The following is a 21,819-nucleotide window of genomic DNA, read 5'->3' as shown; positions in this document are numbered from 1 at the left end:
CCCGAGTTAATTATCTGAAATTTTTGAATACTAAACATTCTTCACTGCTTTTAGCTTTAGTTCAGTGCAGCGATGACATGTGGTGATACCAGTTAGGTGTATTTTAAATAAAACTTTAAAACACAGTGAAATGAATAAAGATGCATACCAATTTATAGGGTGACATTTTTTTCTTCTTCCAGAAGGGGTCAGCAGAACTCTATTTCTGATTTGAGGCGACTTTGCACATTTCCTTCAGAGATAAATTCAAATTAAATTTTGCTTTTGTTTCTGGGACAGTATGTGAAATTTAGAGACTGTAGTAAGAGTTTTTTCAAATACAGCTGTATTGAGCATACATTTAGTGGCTGAATTATATTTTAAAATGGAACACTTAAATGGACTTAAGTTCTTTACAAAACAATTTTAAGTCTTCAGAGCATCATTATTGCAGACATGCTAATTTCTTCCATTTCAGTTGTAACTTTTCTAGACTTGACCATAAAGCTGATTGCTAGTGTCAAAATAGAAAATTGTCTCAATTTTTTTAAGTTCCTTCAATTTTGCATGTATCTGCATCATGGCTGTGTTTCTTAGTCTAGCCTGTTTCAGATATCGTAAAATTTTCATTGCACTGGTTGTGATAAAAGTAAATACTTCTTATACCTTTTATAAAACCAACTTTAAATTTGAAAATTTAAAAATATATGTGGGAAACAGCAGTGGCATCTATAGATGCCAGATTTCTCCCGTCTCCTAAAAGAAAGCTAACATACTACATTAATATTAAAAATAAGCTTGTTCCATATATGGAGAGAGGATATTTCATCCCAGTCAAAATAAAGTGAATAGCTCAGATTCTGAGTATTGATTATTTAGCAGGGACAATATAAGCCAATGATGGGGGGAAAAGTCTGCTGAATTCACATTGGATACAAGTATATCTCTCTGTGTGAAAGCATCCTAGCTATAACTTTCATAGCTTTCATGTGTTATATATGATTAGCTGCTCTTATGGAAAAAGAAAATTTTTTTCTACTGCTAACAGTTGGTTTGTCCTGTTAAACTTCTGCATGTGTGTGAAAGCTGGTCAAACCCTTAGTTTAGTACTGATTGCTTGAAGATGTTACTAGGACTCCAGAATAAGAGAGTGGTACTTGCAGTGGTATAATTCAGGCAGTACTTGAATTGCCCTAAATTTTGTACACTGAATATTTTACACATTGATGTTTCACTTATTTGAGTTTTTATAAATATCTCTTTTCAGTGTGGTGATGGCAAGACAGCAGAGTCCTAAACATTGCACTGAATATTCCTGAAAACGAGAAATCGTTAATGTCAGAGTTTGTTTGTACTTTTTTTGTTGCTGTTGTTGCAGAATGAAGGTGATGGTATTGCATGTTTTTTATAGAGATATGCGAAGTTCTGGAATCAGCATGTATTATACTATAAATCCCCATAGAAGCAGTGCTGTTGATGATGTGATAGAGGGACAGCAACCCCACGTTTGGTACTTAGATGTAATATACGTCTGTGACGTGTATTTTGTATGGTTTCCTAGTTCATACTCTTCAAGTTTTAGATAGATAGGATGAAGTTTGTGGAGAATAACTTCTTCCTTCTAACTCAGGTGTAGCTAGTCTACTGTGTCCAAATGCTAACATTTTAAAATGTCACCTGTAAACTTTTCAGTATGTGATATTCATAATGCATTACATGAGAGAACATGTGTGTCTCATTAAAACTTGAAGATTAATTTAAGAATGAACTGGACTGTACAAGAAAATGTATGGTTTTGAATGGAAAAGTGGACTAGAACTGAGTTTTATTTGCACTGTAAAGTGAACTTTGTTTTATCTTTATTTGGGTCTAGGCTCAGGTACTCCAGTCTACAGCAAAGAAACTGAGTCTGCAGAAGAAGCTACTGGGTTCTGGGCAAAGGCTAAAACTTAAAGTTGGAGGGCTTGGAGGACTGCTTTCTACTTTTTTTTTTTCTTTTTTTTAAATAGATCAGGGTTTTAATTCCTGGTCCAAATTTTAGCAAAAGGATGTATCCTGTTGTGGGTATAGCTGGAGAAGTATGAGGAAAAGTCTTAGCAACGTTTCACATGCCTAAATTAACAAACCTTAAAGTATTCTTTGACACGAGTCAAACTTTGTCTAATTGGCAAAGATGACAAAAAAAAAAAAAGGGGCTTTTACTGTCGTTTAGCTACAGTATCCCACTATGAAGTCCTGTTGCAGTTCTTACAGGGAGCATTCCTTTAATTTATCTTGAATTTCCTGATATCAAAAGCAGATTTCCTCACTCTGCCTTCCAATCCCATTTCCATATGAATTGTGAATGTATGTTAAATGAGGGGTCCTAAAACTGGAGCTAACTAATAGGAACCTCCTCCTTTTGTGAGATCTATGCATTTATTGCTTCTCTAAGCTTAGGCCATTGGATGGCCTTTTCCATATCTCATGACAGATTGGTTTAAAGCATTTTAGTGTGAGACTTCAGTATTTTTTAGAAACTCTGTGTCTCAGACACTGTGATGGGTTGACCTTGGCTGGATGGCAGGTGCTGATGAAAGCCACACTGTCACTCACCTCAGCTGGACAGGGGAGAGAAAATACAATGAAAAGATTGTGGGTTGAGATAAGGACAGGAAGAGATGACTTGCCAATTTCTGTTGTGAGCAAAACAGACTTGACTTGGGGAAATAAATTAAGTAAATTTAGATCAGATCAGAGTAGGGTAATGAGAAATAAAACCAAATCTTAAAATGCCTTCCCCCCTACCCCTCTCTTCTTCCCAGGCTCAACTTCACTCTCAGTTTCTCTACCTCCTTCCTCCTGAGTAGTGCAGGGGGACAGGGAATGGGGCTTGTGGTCAGTTCATCACACATTGTTTCTGCCACTCCTTCCTCACACTTTTTCCCTGCTCCACGGGAGGCAGTCCTTCATGAACTACTTCAACATGGGCCCTTCTCATGGGCTGCAGTTCTTCACGAACCTATCCAGCATGGGTCCCTTCCACAGGCTGCAGTCCTTCAGGAACAGGCTGCTCCAGCATGGGTCCCCCACGGGGTCACAAGTCTTGTCAGCAAACCTGCTCCAGCCGGGGGTCCTCTCTCTCCACAGGTCCTGCCAGGAGTCTGCTCCAGTGTGGGTTTTCCATGGGGTCACAGCCTTCTTTGGGCATATCCACCTGCTCCAGAATGGGGTCCCTGCCTGGGCTGCAGCTGGAAATCTGCTCTACTGTCAACTTACATGTGCTGCAGGGCACAGCTGTCTCACCATGGGCTGCATGGGAATCTCTGCCCCAGGGCCTGGAGCACCACCTCCCCTTCCATATTCACTGACCTTGGTGTCTGCAGGGTTGTTGCTCTCATATAGTCTTCTCTCTCTCTCTCTCTCTCTCTCTCTCTCTCTCGCTGCATCTGCACAGGGTTTTTTTCCCACGTCTTAAATATGTTACCACATAGGTTCTATCACTGTCACTGATGGTCTCAGCCTTGACCAGCAGTGGCTCTGTCCTGGAGACAGCTGGCATTGGCTCTGTCAGACACAGGGAAGCTTCTGGCAGTTTATCACAAAAGCCACCCCTGTAGGTGCCCCCCCCGCCCCCATCAGAACTTTGCCATGCAAACCCCATATTCCAGTTCTCATCTAAAAGCATTTTGATACCTTCAAATATCTCAAATATAATCCAGCTGTTAAATCCATGGATACTTCTCTCTGCGTCATTTTTGTTTAGAAGATCACTGCATAGCTGTAAAAATAAAACTTAAAAAAAATAATTGTGAATTCAAGAAATGTCATGACAAAGTTTAATTTACCATGATATTCATTGGTGGAAAATTGCTTTGGTTGATGCAGATTATGGACTTCAGTATTTAAGTTCCATATGCTACATTTTAGTTTAGCCTTTTTCATAAAGGTAACTTGCCACCCTTCTTGTATCTCTGTGGTTTAAAATTTCTCTAGTAAACTTTTTGGAGTTTACAGTCTCTGCATTGACTGTGTATAGAATCTTTCAAAGATTTAATAAGGATTTTATGATCAGAGGTGTAGATGGTGGGGGAATTGGAGCTTGAAGCAAATAGGAAAATCTGAAGTATTATAGTAAAGGAGAAGCTGTGGGTAAATCAGTAGAAGAGGAAGCAAATGGGTTTTCCCTGTTTTTCTGGATACTGTAAATTTTTGGGATACCTTCTGAATGGTAATGTTTAAGAATATATTTGTACCTGCTTGAACAGAATTATTTTTTATACTTTCCGTGTGTGTATTTCTAACTTAATCTTGGCTAAAGGTAGAAGTCTAGCTTTCAGGGTGCTGCACCTAAAAACTTCATTTCTCATTTCTCTGTGAGAGTATCTTATGTGCTTGTCCTGATTTCAGCCAGGATAAAGTTAACTTTCCTTGGCCTGAGAGGGAGCACAGCTGGAGGGCTGGGCCCGATCAGTCATTGGAGTATTCCATATCACGTGACATCATGCTCAGTATATGAAGGAGACACGTGCTCTCTCATTTCCATTTTCTGATCGGCACAGCAGGATCTTTATTGCAGTCAGGATTGCTGCTGGAGGCAGGCTGCATGCCGGTCACTGGGTGATGAGCAACTGCATTGTGTATTGCCCGTTTGGACTTACAGTTTTGTTACTATTACTAAACTGGGTTTTTTTTATTCAACCTAGGAATTTTTAAAAAATTTTTTTGTCCCTCCCCTATTTCCCCTGGGGGTGGAGAAATAAATGACTAGCTGCATGGTGATTGGCTACTGGCTGAGTTCAAACCAGGACAGTCTTTTCAACACCCAGTGTGGGGCACAAAGTTTTGAGATAACAACAGATTGGGTCATAATGTCAATTGCTTGGCTTCTTAAGATTTTATCACCTTATTTATTGTACATAGTCCCCATACTGCTGCTCACCACCCATTAGAGTTGGGTTAAGATTTTGGTTTTTCTGTACTATGTGATCATGATCTGTGACATGATACAGTCGTTGATCCTAGGGCTATTTATTTGTATTTAAGAATTTCAAGAATTTCAAATATTGTTGGAATCTTGACATTACATGGTTGTCTTACTGCTAGGAGCCAGTCTGTTCCTGCATGTGGTTCAGGTTTTGTTCAGGGTTAAGCAGCTATTTAAGAGTATCAGCTGGAGATCTACCCCAAGGTTGGACAGTTATGAGTGGCTGGGGGTGTGGAGTAACGTGGACAAGTACCTAGAACAGTGGGCACCTCCAGTGTATTGGAACTTCACTCCTGAACAGGTGCAGAATTCTGAAGAACTAGTAAACTCTTTGAAAAAGTGTGTTGTCACCCGGGTAATTCCAGAGAGTCACAGCTCACTGCAACATGCAGGGGCCTAGCCCATCTCTACCGAGTGCTATTAAACTGTTCAGCACCCTCAAAAGGAAGAGAAAGTCTCTGGATCTGGTAACAGAATAACAGACATTGCAACCACTCCAAAGTCCACAATAGAAACTGCAGTCACTACAACCCCGAGGACAGACACTGCAGTGGAACCAGAGGATCAACCCATGATGGTGTCAGTTGCTCCCATACATAAGACGTAATACACAAGAAAATCCCCTTGTGGTGTACAGGGTGACCATGAACCAGGCCCATCACGAGGACAGGAGCAGAAGGCAGAGCTAGTGATAGTCACCCGATCTTTTTTCCCGAGTGAGTTGTGAGATATAAGAAAAGATTTCAGCTGCCATCCAGGTGAGCAACTTGTTACCTACCTGCTCTGGTGCTGGGATAGCAGGGCCGGTAGTGTGGAACTAGAGGGGTAGGGAGGCCAGGCAGCTGGGATCCCTGTCTAGGGAAGGGGTCATCGACAAAGCAATTGGAAAGAAGACACAAAATCTCAATCTCTGGAGGCAACTCCTGTCAAGTGTGAGGGAGAGGTATCCCTTCAAGGAAGATTTTGTATGTCAACCAGATAAGTGGACCACTATGGAAAGAGGTATTCAATACCTGAGGGAGCTAGCTGTGCGGGAGACAGGTTACTATGACCCAGACAATGCACAGCTCCCACAGATCCAGATGAAGTCCAGTGAACCCATCCCATGTGGAGGAAGTTTGTATAGAGCACACCATCATCATATGCCAGTGCATTAGCAGTAATGAACTGGAGAGACGAAGAGAGACCAACAGTGGATGAACTGGCTTGCTGACTATGACAATATGAAGAAAGTTTCTCTTCCCCTCTTGTTGCAGCTGTGGAGAAATTATTTCAAGAATTCCAGCAATTTAAAGAGGACGTGTCCTACTCCCCATATGCACAGACTAGGATCTCGGCTATTAGGAGCAGTTGTTTCTCTAGTCAAGAGAACCGGTACACACCACAGGGGAACCTGTGGCATCGCCTGCATGATCATGGAGAAGACATGAAGAAATGGGATGGAGAACCTACCTACCTCCTAGAAGAGCAGGTACGTGAGTTGGAAGGAAGAGCAACTACAAAATGGGGTTGTTTTAGGAGAAATTCTGCTCTGGTTTACAATAATCAAGTGCCCAAACAGAGCAGAAGGGTTGACTTTGCTCACGTTCCTATGAGAAGAACTTCTGATTTGTATTCACAAGAAGTGGGTGACGAAGATGAGACTGAAACCCATGCACACCACACTAACCCATTTGTCATTAGCGGGTATTATGACCAACATTAGAGGGGCCCTGCCTCCAGCCAGGCGGAGGACAGGGACAACCGAGTTTATTGGTCCGTGTGGATTCGATGGCCTGGCACATCTGACCCCCAGCAGTATAAGGCTCTAGTGGACACTGGTGCTCAATGCACCCTAATGCCATCAATTTTTAAAGGGGCAGAACCCATTTGTATTTCAGGAGTGACAGAGGGGTCTCAACAGCTGACTGTAGTGGAGGCTGAGGTGAGCCTAACTGGAAAAGAGTGGGGAAAACACCCCATTGTGACTGGCCCAGAATCTCCATGTATTCTTGGTATAGACTATTTCTAGAGAGGGTATTTTAAGGACCCAAAATGGTATTGATGGGCTTCTGGTATAGCTGCCTTGGAAAAGTAGGAATTAAACAGCTCTCTGTGTTACCTGGTCTATCAGAGGATCCTTCTGTTGTGGAATTGCTGAGGGATGAAAAACAACAGGTGCCAATTGCCACTACAACAGTGCACCGACGGCAATACCTCACCAATTGAGACTCTCTAATCCCTATCCATAAACTGATTCGTCAGCTAGAGTGCCAAGGAGTCATCAGCAAGATGCTCTCCCCCTTTAACAACCCCGTATGTCCAGCGCGAAAGTCTAATGGAGGGTGGAGATTGACAGTGGACTATCATGGCCTGAATGAAGTCATGCCATTGCTGAGTGCTGCTGTGCCAGACATGCTAGAACTAGAGTCGAAGGTGGCCAAGTGGTACACGATTGATATTGCTAAAGCATTTTTCTTCATCCCTCTGGCAGCAGAGTGCATTGGTGTGCCTTAAAAATATGCTGGAGAAGACAGCCTACGTTACTCCTGCATTGCGTAAAGGTCAACCCATGCATGGGATTACTTTTGCCCAAGGATCTGTGTGCAATTGGTGGGTAATTCAGAAGGATGGAGAAATCCGATGCGTGCCTCAAGGGGATTTGATTTCAGGTGAAAATAGCCAATTAGTTCAACTGTCAACCCTGTTATTGGAGTTGGTGCCCCGCAACATCCTCCTTGACACATCCAAAGCCTCCTGCTCCACCAACTGAGCCAACTCTACCTCACTCCTCCAGCCTTAAAGACTGTCATGACAGATGGAACCCAAAGTTACGGACTAAATGAACTCAGTAGACATTTTGGAAGGATAGCCCATAGGCTAAGGGAATGGTATCTGTGAGACCCGGGAAAGGGATGGTGATTCCTTAGAATGTATTTGGGACCTGAGCATGATGTCAGTGTTATAGAATAAGGGTGGAGACTGTCCTGGTTTTGGCCAGGATAGAGTTAGCTTTCCTTGGCCTGAGAGGGAGCACAGCTGGAGAGCCAGGCCTGACTCAATCATTGGAGTGTTCCGTATCATGTGATGTCATGCTCAGTGTATAAAGGAAACACGTGCTCTCTCAGTTCCCTTTTCTGATTGCTGCAGTGGCATCCTCGGTGCGGTCGGGATTGCTGCTGGGGGTGGGCTGTGTACTGGTTACCAGCAGTGTAGCTGGTAACATACAATTCAGATGAGCAACTGAGTTATATGTTGCCCATTTGCACTTACTGTTGTTATTGTTGTTTTGTTAGTTTTACTAAGCTTGGGTGTTGTGTTTTTTTTTTTTTTATTCAACCTACAAATTCTCTCTTTTTTTTTTTTTTTTTTTTTTTTTTTTGTCTCTCCCCTATTTCCCTGGGGCATCAGGAAATAAGTGACTGGCTGTGTGGTGATTGGCTACTGGCTGAGTTCAAACCATGACACTGCTGGTCTACTGTGAGCTAGTATGAGAAAGGAGTTCTCAGTTCTTGCCTGGGATCTTACTAGTGGAGTACATATGTTTAGTTTAAACTCCATCAATTGTGACAGGTCTTTGACATGTCTTTTGCTTTGTCATTCATATAAGAATTAGTATCAAGTGCATTCTCTACACGGTTAAGGGTCCCTGTTATGTATGCATTAAACAATCTCTGTAAGCTTCTGAGTTCTTCCAAGTAGCCTCTGTCATCCTGTCATTCAGTACTTGGTTTAGGTATTGAAAAGGAATGAGTAAGGTTTACCAAGGAAGTTCTACAATGTGATGTGTACAGACGTCCAAGCATTTGTAAGAGAAAATTTTATTTTTATGCCACGTTATAATTAAACTATAAGCTGCATCATTTTCTCACATCTTTTAGAGATGTCTTGTGGAACAACATGAGCATATTTGTAGAGGAATATATGTTCTTCAGAGCTTTAGAAGTAGTTGCTTAAAAATTTGAACCATATTAGACCTCGGCAAGAAAAATATTAAATCTTGACAAGAATGATTTGAGTAGTGACATGTACATTTTAACTATATATAGAATTAATACAACTTTCAGAGAGTGAACAGTTGGCCTTTTATGAATGTCCAGTTGAATGCAAAGAACAACAGTTTTTGAGCAAAAAACTGCAAATTTGGTTTTAATTATAATTTATGTAATTATTATTAGGTAATAGCTAAAAGGAAAGAAGATTCTGGAAAAATAAAACTCTTGCTTCATTGGACACCAGAGGACATGTGAGTATATTGCTAGTGATATGATACAGATTTTAAATGGGGAAGGATTTACAGTGGGGTAAATGAACTGTCATTATGTCATGCCCTTTAATATTTAAATAAAAATTAATGGTTTTTTTAAATGCTTTTAAAAAAATGAGAAGTTTAAAAAAATAATAATCAGTGTTTTAATTGAGTTTTACTGTAGCTTTCTAGTCTTTAGACTCTGATACCTGTTCAGGTAAATTTGAAGCTGTATTTTTGATGCATTTTGTCACTATGGGTATTAATTCATAAGGTTCTCTAATTATTGAATGGGGAGTTCAGGTTGGTTTTGCCAGCCATAAACATAAGGAAATTTATCACTGAGGTAACTTTGTTCTACCCACTGATTTATCCTGATCCTAAAATACTTTTAGGTACTGAAAAATGTACAATCATCAGTGTAACAGTAGAACTACAAGAATCTTTGCCTAGGTGCTACAATTTAACAGCATAATAACCACAGCTGGCTCTTTAAGGTATCTATCTCATATTGCTGCTGCTTTGGATTCTCCCACTGAAGCCTAGAATACTCTTCTGGCACGTTTGGCTGCTTTTTACTCTTGGTTTTTCAAAGTTCTACCTTGTTCCAAATGAGGAGGCTTGTGTATAATGCAGAACAAAGGTACTGACCTTGGGTAGGCTTGGGACATGTGAAGCAGTTAAGTGTGCTTTAGAAATAATTTATCTACTTTGATGTCATCTCTTTCTTCTGAGACAAAGTAATTTATATGTAAATATTTTGATCTTAATTATATGAAAAAGTAGAATCAATGTTTAGTTTCCACTATGCTGTAGGAGAGCAGTAGGCAGAGTAGTTTTAGGAGCTGCTTGCTCTGTGTTTTCTGCAAGTTTTGAGGTCATTACATTTCCTTTTAAAGGTAAGAATAATTGTAATAGAATTTATTTCTTGGATCCATGCTCCTGCATACCTATTCCTGGATCCATATTCCTGCATACAGATGAAGTTACTGGGATATTTAGTTCTCACTAAGACGAATAGCTGCATAACAAGGTAGGACATGCAGGTTTAGAGGTTCGTTCTTAAAAGGAACTTCGGTTTTACCAGGAAGATATCTCTAAATTGCTAGAATTCATTAGGTAAGGATATCTTAAGTTTCAGATGAAATAGTCATAGTTCATGCAATTAACTACTTTTAAAAGAAGGGGATCTCTTAGATTTGGTGCTACTTTTGAGTGGTTGAGTGGGATGGTGATGCAAAGCCTTATCGTAACAGAAATTTAGCTTTGCTTTGATGAAGTGGTTTAAATTGTTCAGTTTTGTAGTGTCCTAAATAAGTCATGTGCAGTAGTGTGAACTTGGCAGTGTATTTGATAACTTTTCTTTGCAGAGGACTAAGGTTGCTGCTAAGTTATCTGCAGCAATGTTTGGCATTTTGGGGCAATTTTAAAAGTGTGTGTAGCTTTTGCTGCTCATTGCTGCACTTGTAGACTGCAAGTTTCATTTCAGCTTGGGAGAGAGTAGCCAAAAAAACTACACCTTTTACTAGAACATTTTACTTCCTTTTGAGACAGCTGGTAATACTACATTTAATAGCATTCTGAAATTATTCTTATTGAAATATTACACATAGAGACAATTGCATTTTTAAGAGAAAAAGCATTAAAAAAATCATATGACACTCAGGGAACATGAAAAAATCAGAGTACTTTTTTGCTAATAGAGAGTCAAATGACTGTTTTGCTCATGAAGATGAATACAATATTAGAGTCTCTGCATTGGAGAAGACAATTATTCGAATGTTAAGACATCCCTGATAGAATGTAGATTTGGTTGTTCAGGTCAAAGAAATAATGGGGTATACATTGATATTTCTTGCATTTTTGTTGGTTAGGTAAAGGGTATATTTCCTGTGCTGAATGATGTAGTGTTGAAGTATTATTCGGTAGCTTCAATTTCATGTTGTTTATTACAGTTAAGAAAAGCAAATGCAAGGTGTCATGGCTCATGTCATCCATCTGTTTTACACAGTGAATGTACTCACACTTTAGAGTTGAACGTAGTCATGTTGATTACTTTCTGTTGTTCTAAGCTGTTCATCGGCCTTTCAGATGAAGCTAGTAATAACCATCTTAACTTTTTCTACGCTGAGTCATCTTGAGAAGCTGTTAAACTGCTTCAGGTTATCTGTTCATTAAGTATTTTTTCAGGAAAGGTAAATATTAATCTAACCCATTTTTTATACAAGAGGCTTATAACTTTAAAATTATTGGGTTTAGGGCAGGAGTTTATTCTTTGTGCTAGTACTTCTTAGCTTACTGATTGTCTTTATGTTTCAAATAGTCTTTGCATGTGAAAAACTTTATTTGCTGTTTGTATCATTTTGCATCTTTAGTATATAGCTTCTATTAAAATTGTTTTCCAAGTGTTGCTTGTCAGAAAAATTATTTTGGCTTTAAAAAAGAAAAGCCTTATGTTTTTTCACCTTTCATGATCCATATCAAACCGTAGTAGATGTACAGATTGTCTACTGGGTGGGTTCTTCCCTCCGCACCTCTTTTTTTTTTTTTTCCACCTTCATCTGAAAAGTGAGAAGTATCACTGGACAAACTCTTTTTCCTGCTAGGATAGAGGTTCTCTTGTTTAATTTATTTTTTTTTATAGCTTACCCAAAAAATGGAATTTGAGTTACAGCTAACTTTGGAAAAATAGTGTTTCAGTTTAATAATTTGTAAAAGTCTGATATCGCATATAACTTTGGTCAGAGAAAGGACTGTTTCATTTAGATAGTCTTAAATGTTGGGTTTCAGTTTGAAACTTATTTCAAAATGTTGTAATTCTTAATTACAAATTTAAACTCTTCCCCAACCTGAAATTAATTTTTAGCACCTAGGTCATGTTAAAAAAAAAAAAAAAGACGACTTTATTTGGGCTGAAAATAACCTTAGGGTGTTGTTGGATTAGTTTTTTGGGGGAGGGGGCAGGATGTCTTTTTTGTTTTGTTTTTTCCCGCAGTAGTAGGAGTAAAGTAGGTTGCTTTTATGTTCTGCACAGCCTTGGTCAATGCTAACTTTTTGGAAGGAGGTAGGAAAGCATGTTTTCAGTAAGACACTGATGACTTCTGCAAGTCCAGTGCCTCTCTTAATGATGTGTTACTTGAAAACCTCATCAGGCCCTTAAAAAAACCTACGTGCTTTCAGTAAAAGAAGCAAAAATGCAGTAAGCCACTCTGAAGTAGGAGTGTTTGGTTTCAGAGAATTAAAGTACAAAATACAGATCAATTGTGTATGTTATCTCCAGCTCTCTTCCCCAAGTTTCACTGCAAGTGGCACTGAATCAACAATTCCCTTTAATGTGTAGTCATTTTATTCCATCTCACAACAAGAATTAGCCAAAATATTTTTTGGTGACTGCCAGTATTTCCTCAGAAGATAATCAAACAATTAACTGCAGCAAAGTTGGAGCATTTTGACATTGAAAAGTTTGAACTTGGAACAAGCAATTTAGTGTAATGAAGTTCAGTGCCTGCAGTCAGTATTTCAGCCTTTACTTATCTTTTTTGACAGCATCAAAGAATTTGATGCCTGGTAAAGTAACGTCTTTTCAAAGACTGATTTTTTTTTTTTCTCTGCTACCCGTTTTCATTTCAACTTGTTAAAATGGAGAATGTGGTGCCATTATTTGTATGTTTGATTTAGTAGTATTCCAGAACAATCTAAATTCTGTTTAGTATATTTTACTCTGAGAACTTGAAAAACATTGAAGTATAATGTGTAAAGATTGGCTGTCTTTTACTCACTCCAGTGAAGATGCTTTTTAACCAGTGAAATGTGCAGATTTCTCTAAAAACTTCATATGTACTAGTTTACCACATAATTTTATGGTAAGAAAAAAAGTTGATATTTTTTGAATATTTTTATTTTATTTATTCATAGTCTGCCTGATGTGTGGGTAAATGAAAGTGAGCGACATCAGTTAAAAACTAAGGTAGTTCATTTATCAAAACTACCAAAAGATACTGCCTTGCTTCTGGACCCAAACATATACAGGTAATGTCCTAATTTTGAAACTTTCTTCACTTAAATATAGCCTTAAGCCTCACTTAACTTTTTGACGTTGGAAAATCAGCACTGCTAATGCATTATACACCAGACCAGGGAGCCTCGATCCTGTCAGCGTCCAGGAGTTAAGTTCTGAGGTCTTAAGTTGTTTCAGAATTACTTAACTTCTTGAACTGAACTCTAGTTACTGAGAAACGGGGAATGTGTGTATTTACCAAGTGTATTTTACTTTTTTGTGCTTGGTGTACAGAAATTCTAGTAAAGGAGTTACATACAGTGGAATCCTGAAAGATCACTTCTGTTAAGATCACATACTGGTTTGTATACCAATTTTTTTAAAGTCCAAATTTATCTTTACATATTTTATATTCAACTGTAATACATGCAGTATTACCTTGAAATCTGTACTTGTATACAAGTACTGTTATTTTTTAATACAAGATTCTTTAGAGGGGGACAGAAGGGGGAAGGTACATGTTACTTGTCTTTAAGCTGCATTCACATTTATGTTTTTAGGACTTCAGATTGGCTTCTAATCCATCTTGTTCTAATAATTTCCTGATTTTTTTGTTGTTGTTGTTGTTGCCCCCCCCCCTTAATTAGTGTGCTCACATAATTGTCAGTACCCACAGTTCTGTGTGTGTACAGTTTTTAAAGGTAATCTGAAATGCTTAATCCATTCTCAAGTTTTTGATCTCCAAAGATATATATTTATGGACTTATATTAAAAATTCATTAAAATGGGTCAGAAAAAATAATTTTTCTGCCATAACAGAAGTTCAGAGTTCCTTTTTTATTTTTTTCATTAACATCCAGTGACTTAGAGTGTAAAGGAGTAACTAGAATGCTAATCTGAGGTCTTGATACGGCAATAAGCCTTTCAGTTCACCTTTAATATTCAATGTATTTCACTAATCAAATTAATGAAAACTTGGTTTACAATGTGAAAAAAATCACCATACTATATTTGCTATCTTTGTAAATATAAGTATTTAAAATACTTACTTTAGTATATGAATTACTGATGGTAACAGTAAATCATAAAAATGTTATGAGGAAATTTGTGTGTTTTAAAACTGCTTAAAACAGTGACTGTTTTATAATCTAATTTAGGTGTTAATCATCTTTATACTGATTACCTTTGCAGAACTTGATAGATTAGTTTGTTTTGAAAAGGAAAAAAAACCCAACCTTTTAAAATAAAAATGTAATGATCTTTGGGATTAAGTCCTTGGAGAAAATTGAGCAACCCTTTCTACCTCCCCAAATAAAATTAAAGTCCCCTTGCACAATGTTGTACTAAATTTTAAGACAATAGATTAGTGTGTGATTATGAAGAGCTTTGGGACCAACTGTGGGAGATCAAAGAAATAAAGTTGAAGACCAATATTTGCAAGGGAAAAGACTGGCTAAGGAAATTCAGTGACAGCTATTATGTCATGCTAAAGTGATGACTCCAGTAGAAACTTTGAAAAAATTATCTCAAATGTACACTAATATGGCATTATTTAAAATGGCTTTCAGTTTTAATCAAATTAAATTAAAGTAGTTTTTATGTAGTTGTAATTTCATAGTATAGCTGACTCAAATTTACATCTCAGGGTCTCTATGTAAAACTGTACTATCTTCTTTTACAGAACAATGCCCCAGAAGAGGTTGAAGAGGTAAACACCAATCAAGTGGGGACACCTGCAGTCTTAGTCACTGACAATGGATTTAGAAATAAAGTTGCACATTAGTCAAATCCCATCCTTTTTTTTTTTTTCTTAGTTAAATATTTATGCTTAGTGTAAACATTCTGTGAATGAAGTTGATGCTTCCGTGGAATATATTAATATATTACTGTATATCCACATTTTCATGGAATGGTACAGTGGGAGACTGAGCAAACACTCTTCTGGCAACTTAGTGGAACAACTAAAAGGCTTTGCATGCTTGCTTCTTTAAGCTGCTTTTTTCTTTAGTGAATACAGTAGTTTATATTTGATGAAAAGAAAAAGTAACCATCACCATTTACTCACAATTCCCAGGAGAACTGTTAACAAGCTATTAGGCTTCTTGTCAATGTTAACCAAATATAACACATGCCAGACAATAAAACAGCTACCAAGGGATTATCCAGTTGCCCTTTGAATATGGTGGATAGTAATCATTCGTCATTTGTAATCTCGTGTCCTTTTGCAGATCCCTAAAATATGTTGAATTATAATGTTTAAACAAATGTTGATGGAATGCTTGTCTTTTCCACTCAACTATGAATACATGTAGTACGGTTTAAAGATGTTAAGAGTGTTGCAGTATGTCTGACCCTTTTCAGGAGTAGTATAGTATGTTAATGAGATCTGCTTTTATGTGATCTGTATCAATGGATGGTTTTTGAAAAACCTCTGCTTAAACAGTTAGTGTTACTGGTGTTTTATTTTACTTTTTTTCACCCTTTAGAATCCCCATTCACTTGTAAAGTATACTTTTTTATTTGCCCTAATGTTTTCTAGATGTAAAGAAAATGGTATTTTTTAAAAAAAAATAATCTAGAAAATCAATCCTTTATGCACCAAAGTTGGCTTTGAAAAGGAAAGTAAAATCATTTTCTTGCTTAATAAGCAAGAAGCCATGGATTTTTTTAACTGACAAATAGAGATGTGTCTAACCTGTTAGTCTTTGTATGGAGACAAAAATGTTGCATATAGATAATAGGACATTGCTTGTAAATATTTCAGCAGATTTGTAATATATTTTTATATTATGAAATGTACTGTAGATGTTTTTCTAGAGGCATGAAAGTTAAAAATGTATATATTACGGTAGAAATAATATTGAAGGATATTGTAATTCACTAGTGCTGCCAGAAGAATTGTTTAAAAAAAGCACCTTCCTTAACAATAAAAAACACCTTCTTTTACATACCTAAGGGACTATATACTACTGTTAATATCTGTTATAAGAACAAAAATACATTGAACATCCTTCCCAGAAATCTTAGAGGGATGAATAGTACCCATAATTAATTCATGGCGCTCCTTTCTAATAGTGAACATGAAATTAGTTTTTTCCTTACTGTTGGAAGGAACTAATATGTAAAATTTGTATGGATATATGCAGTCAAACTGCAGAGTTAGTCCTCCTTATTGAGGAGGAATTTACTACAGTGAAACTAATAACCAGCAGTTTTTACACTAAAATTTTATTAAATAGAATAAAACTTAATGTAACCCTTTGGTTGCAGAAGTAAGCATATCCTAATATAATACAAATGCATTCTGCATTGGTACTGACACAAAAGTCTTGCTTAGCTCCAACGGGTTAAAAATGTTACTTATATACACAAAAAAAATCTTATCAAACAAATGAAGTGCAGATTAAAAGCACCACTAATATAAGATATTCTGGAATGGTTGTTTAATAAGGGTATTATTCATAAAATCTGTAGTGATGTGACTTTATTTTTGAACAAAATGCAGTGTTTTGGATTTTTTTGCTTGAGCACTTCACCTACTGCTTTTTTCTGTACCTATAAAGTAATCCGTAATCTTTGTTTCTTTTTTGAATTTGTTATAAAATTGCCAAATAGAAGTGTTTCAGATATAGTTTGTATTTGTATTTTTTTAATTTTATGGCTTCATGAGTTTCTTGTAAGTCATTTATAATTGACAGATGATTGTAGACCTTGCCTGAGTATTTTTTCTAATAAAACAAAGCAAACAAACCTCATTAGCTTCAAAATTGTAAGAGTTCAATGAAGTTTTCAAAAACATAAAAATGACGCTTTCTCTTTATTTCCTCTGTAAGTAATAACACACGTACCTTTACAAAATGGGGAATTCATGGATTTAAGTCATATATTGTTCATGTAAACTTTCTTTTCTTGGGTTTGAATAACGTATTATCTCATGGTGCAGTGACTGCCTTGTAAGGAATACCAGTTTAAATTAAAATCATCTGTGAACAAATGGATACATTGGAATTAATTAAACTTTCCATAGTAGTCAAAAGGAAAGTGGACTTTGAGCTGTTTTTTATCAGCTCTTATCAAAGTGAATTGCTAGAACTGTCTATGCTTGAAAACTGGTTGTATTCTACAAATTATGTAGTTAATTGGTGGTGTTTTGTTTCAAATGACAATTTTTCTCTCTAAAGCTCTGCTTCATTTTTTTGTGTGTCCCCTGATGAATTTCAGTTTTGTTGCAGTATCAGATACATGGAACTGGCACAATGTGCTGGGAGGCATTAATCGCTTTGTCCTGAAAAAAACCTTATTGTTCTGATTGTTTTTCTTGACAAGTGTTAATGAAATAATTGGCACCTCCTCTTTTGAGTAGTTCCATGTGGTTTGTTTTGGGACATAAGGTTTCCTTCTGTCTTTCTCAAGAGCGTTGTTTTTTTAGTAGGTTTTCCCAATACTTGCAGAATGCATTCCCTTCCAGCTGAGTGTTTATTTTCTTTGTAGAGAAATGTCACTGAGACAAACCTGTAGTTGTTTTACCCTTCTCTGTAGTCTGTTTCCAGAGTATTTTAATGAGGAACTATATAAATGTCCTAATTCAATACTTTTTTGCTTAGAGATTCTGTATTATCTTTAACACATTACAAAAGGTGAGCAAAAGAAAATGACTAATTTTACAGTTAATGTTAAATCCTGACAAAATACACTGGGGTGTATACTCCATGATGAGAGGCTTAGGGAGTTGAACAAGTTCAACCTGGAAAAGAAAAGGCTTTGGGGGAACCTAACAGCAGCCTTCCAGTACCTAAGCAGTTAGCAAGAGGGTGGAGCCAAGTGCACTTAAAACTGCACAGCAGCAGTCATAAATTGAAATGGGAGTATTTTTCACGATGAGGATAGTCAAGGGTTGGAGTAGATTACTTGCAGAGATCTCGGAAATCTCTGTCCTTGACAGTTTTCAAGGTCCAGACAAAGCCCTGAGCAACCTGGTCTGTTAGTGTTGCATTGAGCAGGAGATTGGACCAGATGCTCCCTTGAACGTCCCTCACAACATGAATTATTCTGTGTTTCTGGTTTGGAACTGAGTAGGCCTTCCAGCCCACATGCTCAGGAAGACATCAGCTATGTTCAGGTTAGCAAGCTGTTCACAGATCATGGCTAGAGTTGGAGCTGTTTGAAAACTGATCAGCTGTGACAGTAACAGATCTGGGGCTTTAGTCTACGCTTGTTTTGGTGTACTATATGCTTGAACTACACTGGCACTGTCATCTTAAGGTAGATGCTGATGCTTGAGGATGTGGGTCAGAAAAGGGCATGAGATGGTATATTTGTTCCTTCTGGTGTTGGGTGACACCACACAAGTTTTTCAGAAATCCCATATGTGTTTGTGGGCATCTTGGGTTATCGTACTTCTGGGACACCTTTAAAGAGGAAATGCTGAATCAGATTCTTTGAAAGATGCTTTTGGGGAGTTGCAATGCACACAAATATCTGTGCCCCAAATCACCAGTCCTTTTGAAATGCATTGACTTGAATTTCACAGTTTTCTAAAGCTGAGTAACAGGATTTTTGAGTGAGGAGTGCTGGTCTGGAAATGAAGAACATCTCTGCCTTTTGCTTAAGTGGATGGAAATTCTTGTCTAGGAAGACTTCCTAGCATTTGGGCATAGCATACAGCTGGTTGTTTGATACTAGATCTCATTCTGTCTACTAAAGCACTTTAACAGATGGAGCAGAAACACATCAGTTCTTTTCTAATACTTACATTGCATACAAGTTTCTCTGAAGTTACTATGATTTTTCAGATTTGGTCTAAATTGCATAGTAAGCAACATTGTGTATTTTTATTTTCTATATTCAATTAATTGTCAGTAGTTTCCAATTTAAATTAGATATTAAATTTGGAATAGTTTCATTTGGGAACAAAGAGGTTGATTATGTTAAATTCCTATTATTAAAACCACTGCACATTTAAAGTGGTTGATTTCTGGTCCTTTCAGCTAAAATGCAGTATATGAATTGGTTATTGTAGAAAACCAGTCATATTTAATACTTCAGTCTGAAATTGATGATAGAGCCTCGCTTAAGGCTTTCTTGCCTTGATGTTTTAAACTTGTGTATGAACCTATTGTAAGTATTTCTCTTGTCACATTAACATGACAAATACAACAGGAAAAAAAAAATCTCATGAGGAAAGTTGGCTTTTAAAAAAGCATCTGAATCTGGTTTCTTCTAGTAATTTTCTATAAGTTCTTAAATAGACATTCTGTGAATGGCTCCTATATGCACATGGCTCTGAAAGTAAAATAAATAGTTTGATCTCTAAAACAAGGTATTCTAAACAAAACATTCCAGCAGCAGCAGATGGTCTTAATATCACATGGGTTTTCTTAGTCTAGTAAAGATGCCCTTAGATCTGTTAGTTATCCTGTTGTTTACTTATTCTAAGCAAAGAATACTCTTAGGAAACTATGGTGCTTCAACTCTTAATAAAAATTTCTGAATTGCGTATTTTGGGGGAAAAAAGCCCCACCTGCACTACTGTTTTGAGCAATATAATGGAAAAAATATTTTTAAATCGAGAATATCCATTTGTTCGTGACTTCAATAAGACACCTTTCTCTAAAAGTCTACATGCAATTATATAAACCAAATTGAGATTAAAAGAATGAATGCTCATATTAATACAGTTTATAGTGCTTATAATGAGAAGAATTGGATATAAATACTAGAGAGATGAATCGGAATATGAGAAGAATTATTACAGTGCTGAAGGGCTTCACTAATGTAATTTCTTATATATTTTTTCTAACCTAGAATGAAGTAAAATCTGACCAACAATAAAACCTCATACTCCTGGAAGGTTAGGATTTTTTTCAACCATCTGTTCTGTTCTGTTTTGCTGAAGATAGGTGACAAACTAGAAAAATACAAATATTGATATGCTGTCAAATCTCAGGTTATCTCTCAGGGGAGGAACCAAAGATTAGTGTTTCGTATTTAAAGCAGAACATTGGTTCCAGGAGGCAGGAGCTGTGAATTTACTGTTTCCAAATAAGAAACTGGTGATGAGTGTAGACCAGTGTTGCAACCTGTATTTTTGGATTTTGACTGGAAATGGCAATACTGAGAATTGGCTTTACTACTGTATTACAGCAGCTGCCCTTTCAGTGAAAAATTATCCTCAGACTATATGTCCATGTGTCTTAATTTTTATACTACAGTATACAGTACTCTCTACAGTAACATAAAGAGTATGTATATTTGGGGTTTGATTTAATTTCTAAAAATCATCTAATCACTGCTTTGTATTTTTCATCTTCTTAATTATAGTTGGAATACTGTTGTCTACCTCCTAATACTTTGTAATCCTATTATTTTAACCAACTTGCTTATGTTTTCTGTCCAGTACTTTCCATGCTAATCCATTTTCGCTAAATTATAGCACACAATAGTACAAGTACAGAGATTGACCAAAGTTCCACATGTACCCATAATTTTTTGTGCCCTCATTTTTTAAAACATGTTTTGCACCCTCATCTTAAAGGATGTTTATCTGTAACTTCTTAAATTGTTTAAAAACATATACCAATTAGAATATGGCATCTTACCATCATTTTCAGGAATGATAGCAGAATTGGGAGTTATTTGTTGATATCCACAAGGCTCATTGTGCTTAGCTGTTCTGTTGGAGCTAGTAGAGTAACTTGGATTAGTAGTATTACGTTGTCTTTCATGCAGACTTGGAACAAGTGGAGAAGAAGGAGATGCTACTTAAGAGTTTGGTAGCTAGTAAAGATTGAGAGGTAGTAATATTATGCTCAGCTCTAGGCTGGAAAGATCTGTGATCTAGATACATCTTCTAAGGTTCTCTGTTTAATTTTTTTCTTTTCCGTTTTCCGGTATTTTATGGCGAGAAGAAAAGCAGTGTTCTGCTCCAGTGCTGTTTTGGTGTCAGCTGTACATCAAGTTTCTCATTTATTTCCCCTTCTCTCCCATATATACTTGCACTTTAATCTCGAATTCTTTTCTAGAGAAGAGTTAAAATCAATGTCTTTGATGTCACAATGTAACTTCAGTAGAATAAAGAAATATGTAACTGTAAAGAGAATAAAATTGTGTTAATTTCATACTAAAAGTGGGTTGTTGGTTGATGGCCTGTGATGGGTAAGTTCAACTCTTGCAGTTTGTGAAGATTAACACACGGTGATTTATGCTATATTATTTGTTTTTACTAATCCTAACCTAAAAGTGTCCCTTTTCACTTGTTAAATCTGCCTTGGTAGTAGAGTAACAAATAGTAAATAATATATCTATTTACTTCATCCCAGATGAGAAATAATTGCTGATCAGCATACCATTGGGTTGGCTTGCTTACAGAATATTTGAGTACTATCTACTAGATATTCTTCAAAAATGTTGTCATATTTTAATATCCTTTTGTCTTAGTATTTTGCCTGTGTTTGTAGTCTCAGTGCGGGGATATAAGATCCCCCTCATATGTACTGTGAAGAACTGCTTCTGATTTGAGAGTCAGTAGCCCTTCTGATTAACAAAGGAAGTGAGGAAATGTATGATGGTTTGTTTGGTGGGGTTTTTTTGGTTTATGTTTGTTTTTTTTGGGGGGTGGGTTGTTTCTTTTGGGTATTTGGGGGGGGGGGG

General features: G+C 37.0%; 1 protein-coding gene across 1 annotated transcript in view; it reads left to right on the top strand.

Moving 5' to 3' along the window:
• The window catches only part of AEBP2 (AE binding protein 2), a 37,217-nt gene extending 20,292 nt beyond the window's left edge, over positions 1-16,925 (top strand). Inside the window, exons 5-7 of the mRNA XM_026868340.1 lie at positions 9,103-9,170; positions 13,089-13,202; positions 14,852-16,925. Coding sequence (XP_026724141.1) covers positions 9,103-9,170; positions 13,089-13,202; positions 14,852-14,882 — 213 coding nt within the window. The 3' untranslated portion in view covers positions 14,883-16,925. The remainder of the gene's footprint in view (positions 1-9,102; positions 9,171-13,088; positions 13,203-14,851) is intronic.
• The last annotated feature ends 4,894 nt before the right edge of the window (positions 16,926-21,819 follow it).

The sequence above is a fragment of the Athene cunicularia genome (assembly GCF_003259725.1).
Source record: "Athene cunicularia isolate RWA chromosome 1 unlocalized genomic scaffold, athCun1 chr1_part2, whole genome shotgun sequence".
Classification (NCBI taxonomy): Eukaryota; Metazoa; Chordata; class Aves; order Strigiformes; family Strigidae; genus Athene; species Athene cunicularia.
Note: the sequence above shows the minus strand (reverse complement) of the source record. Positions and strands in the feature narration are given on the sequence as shown.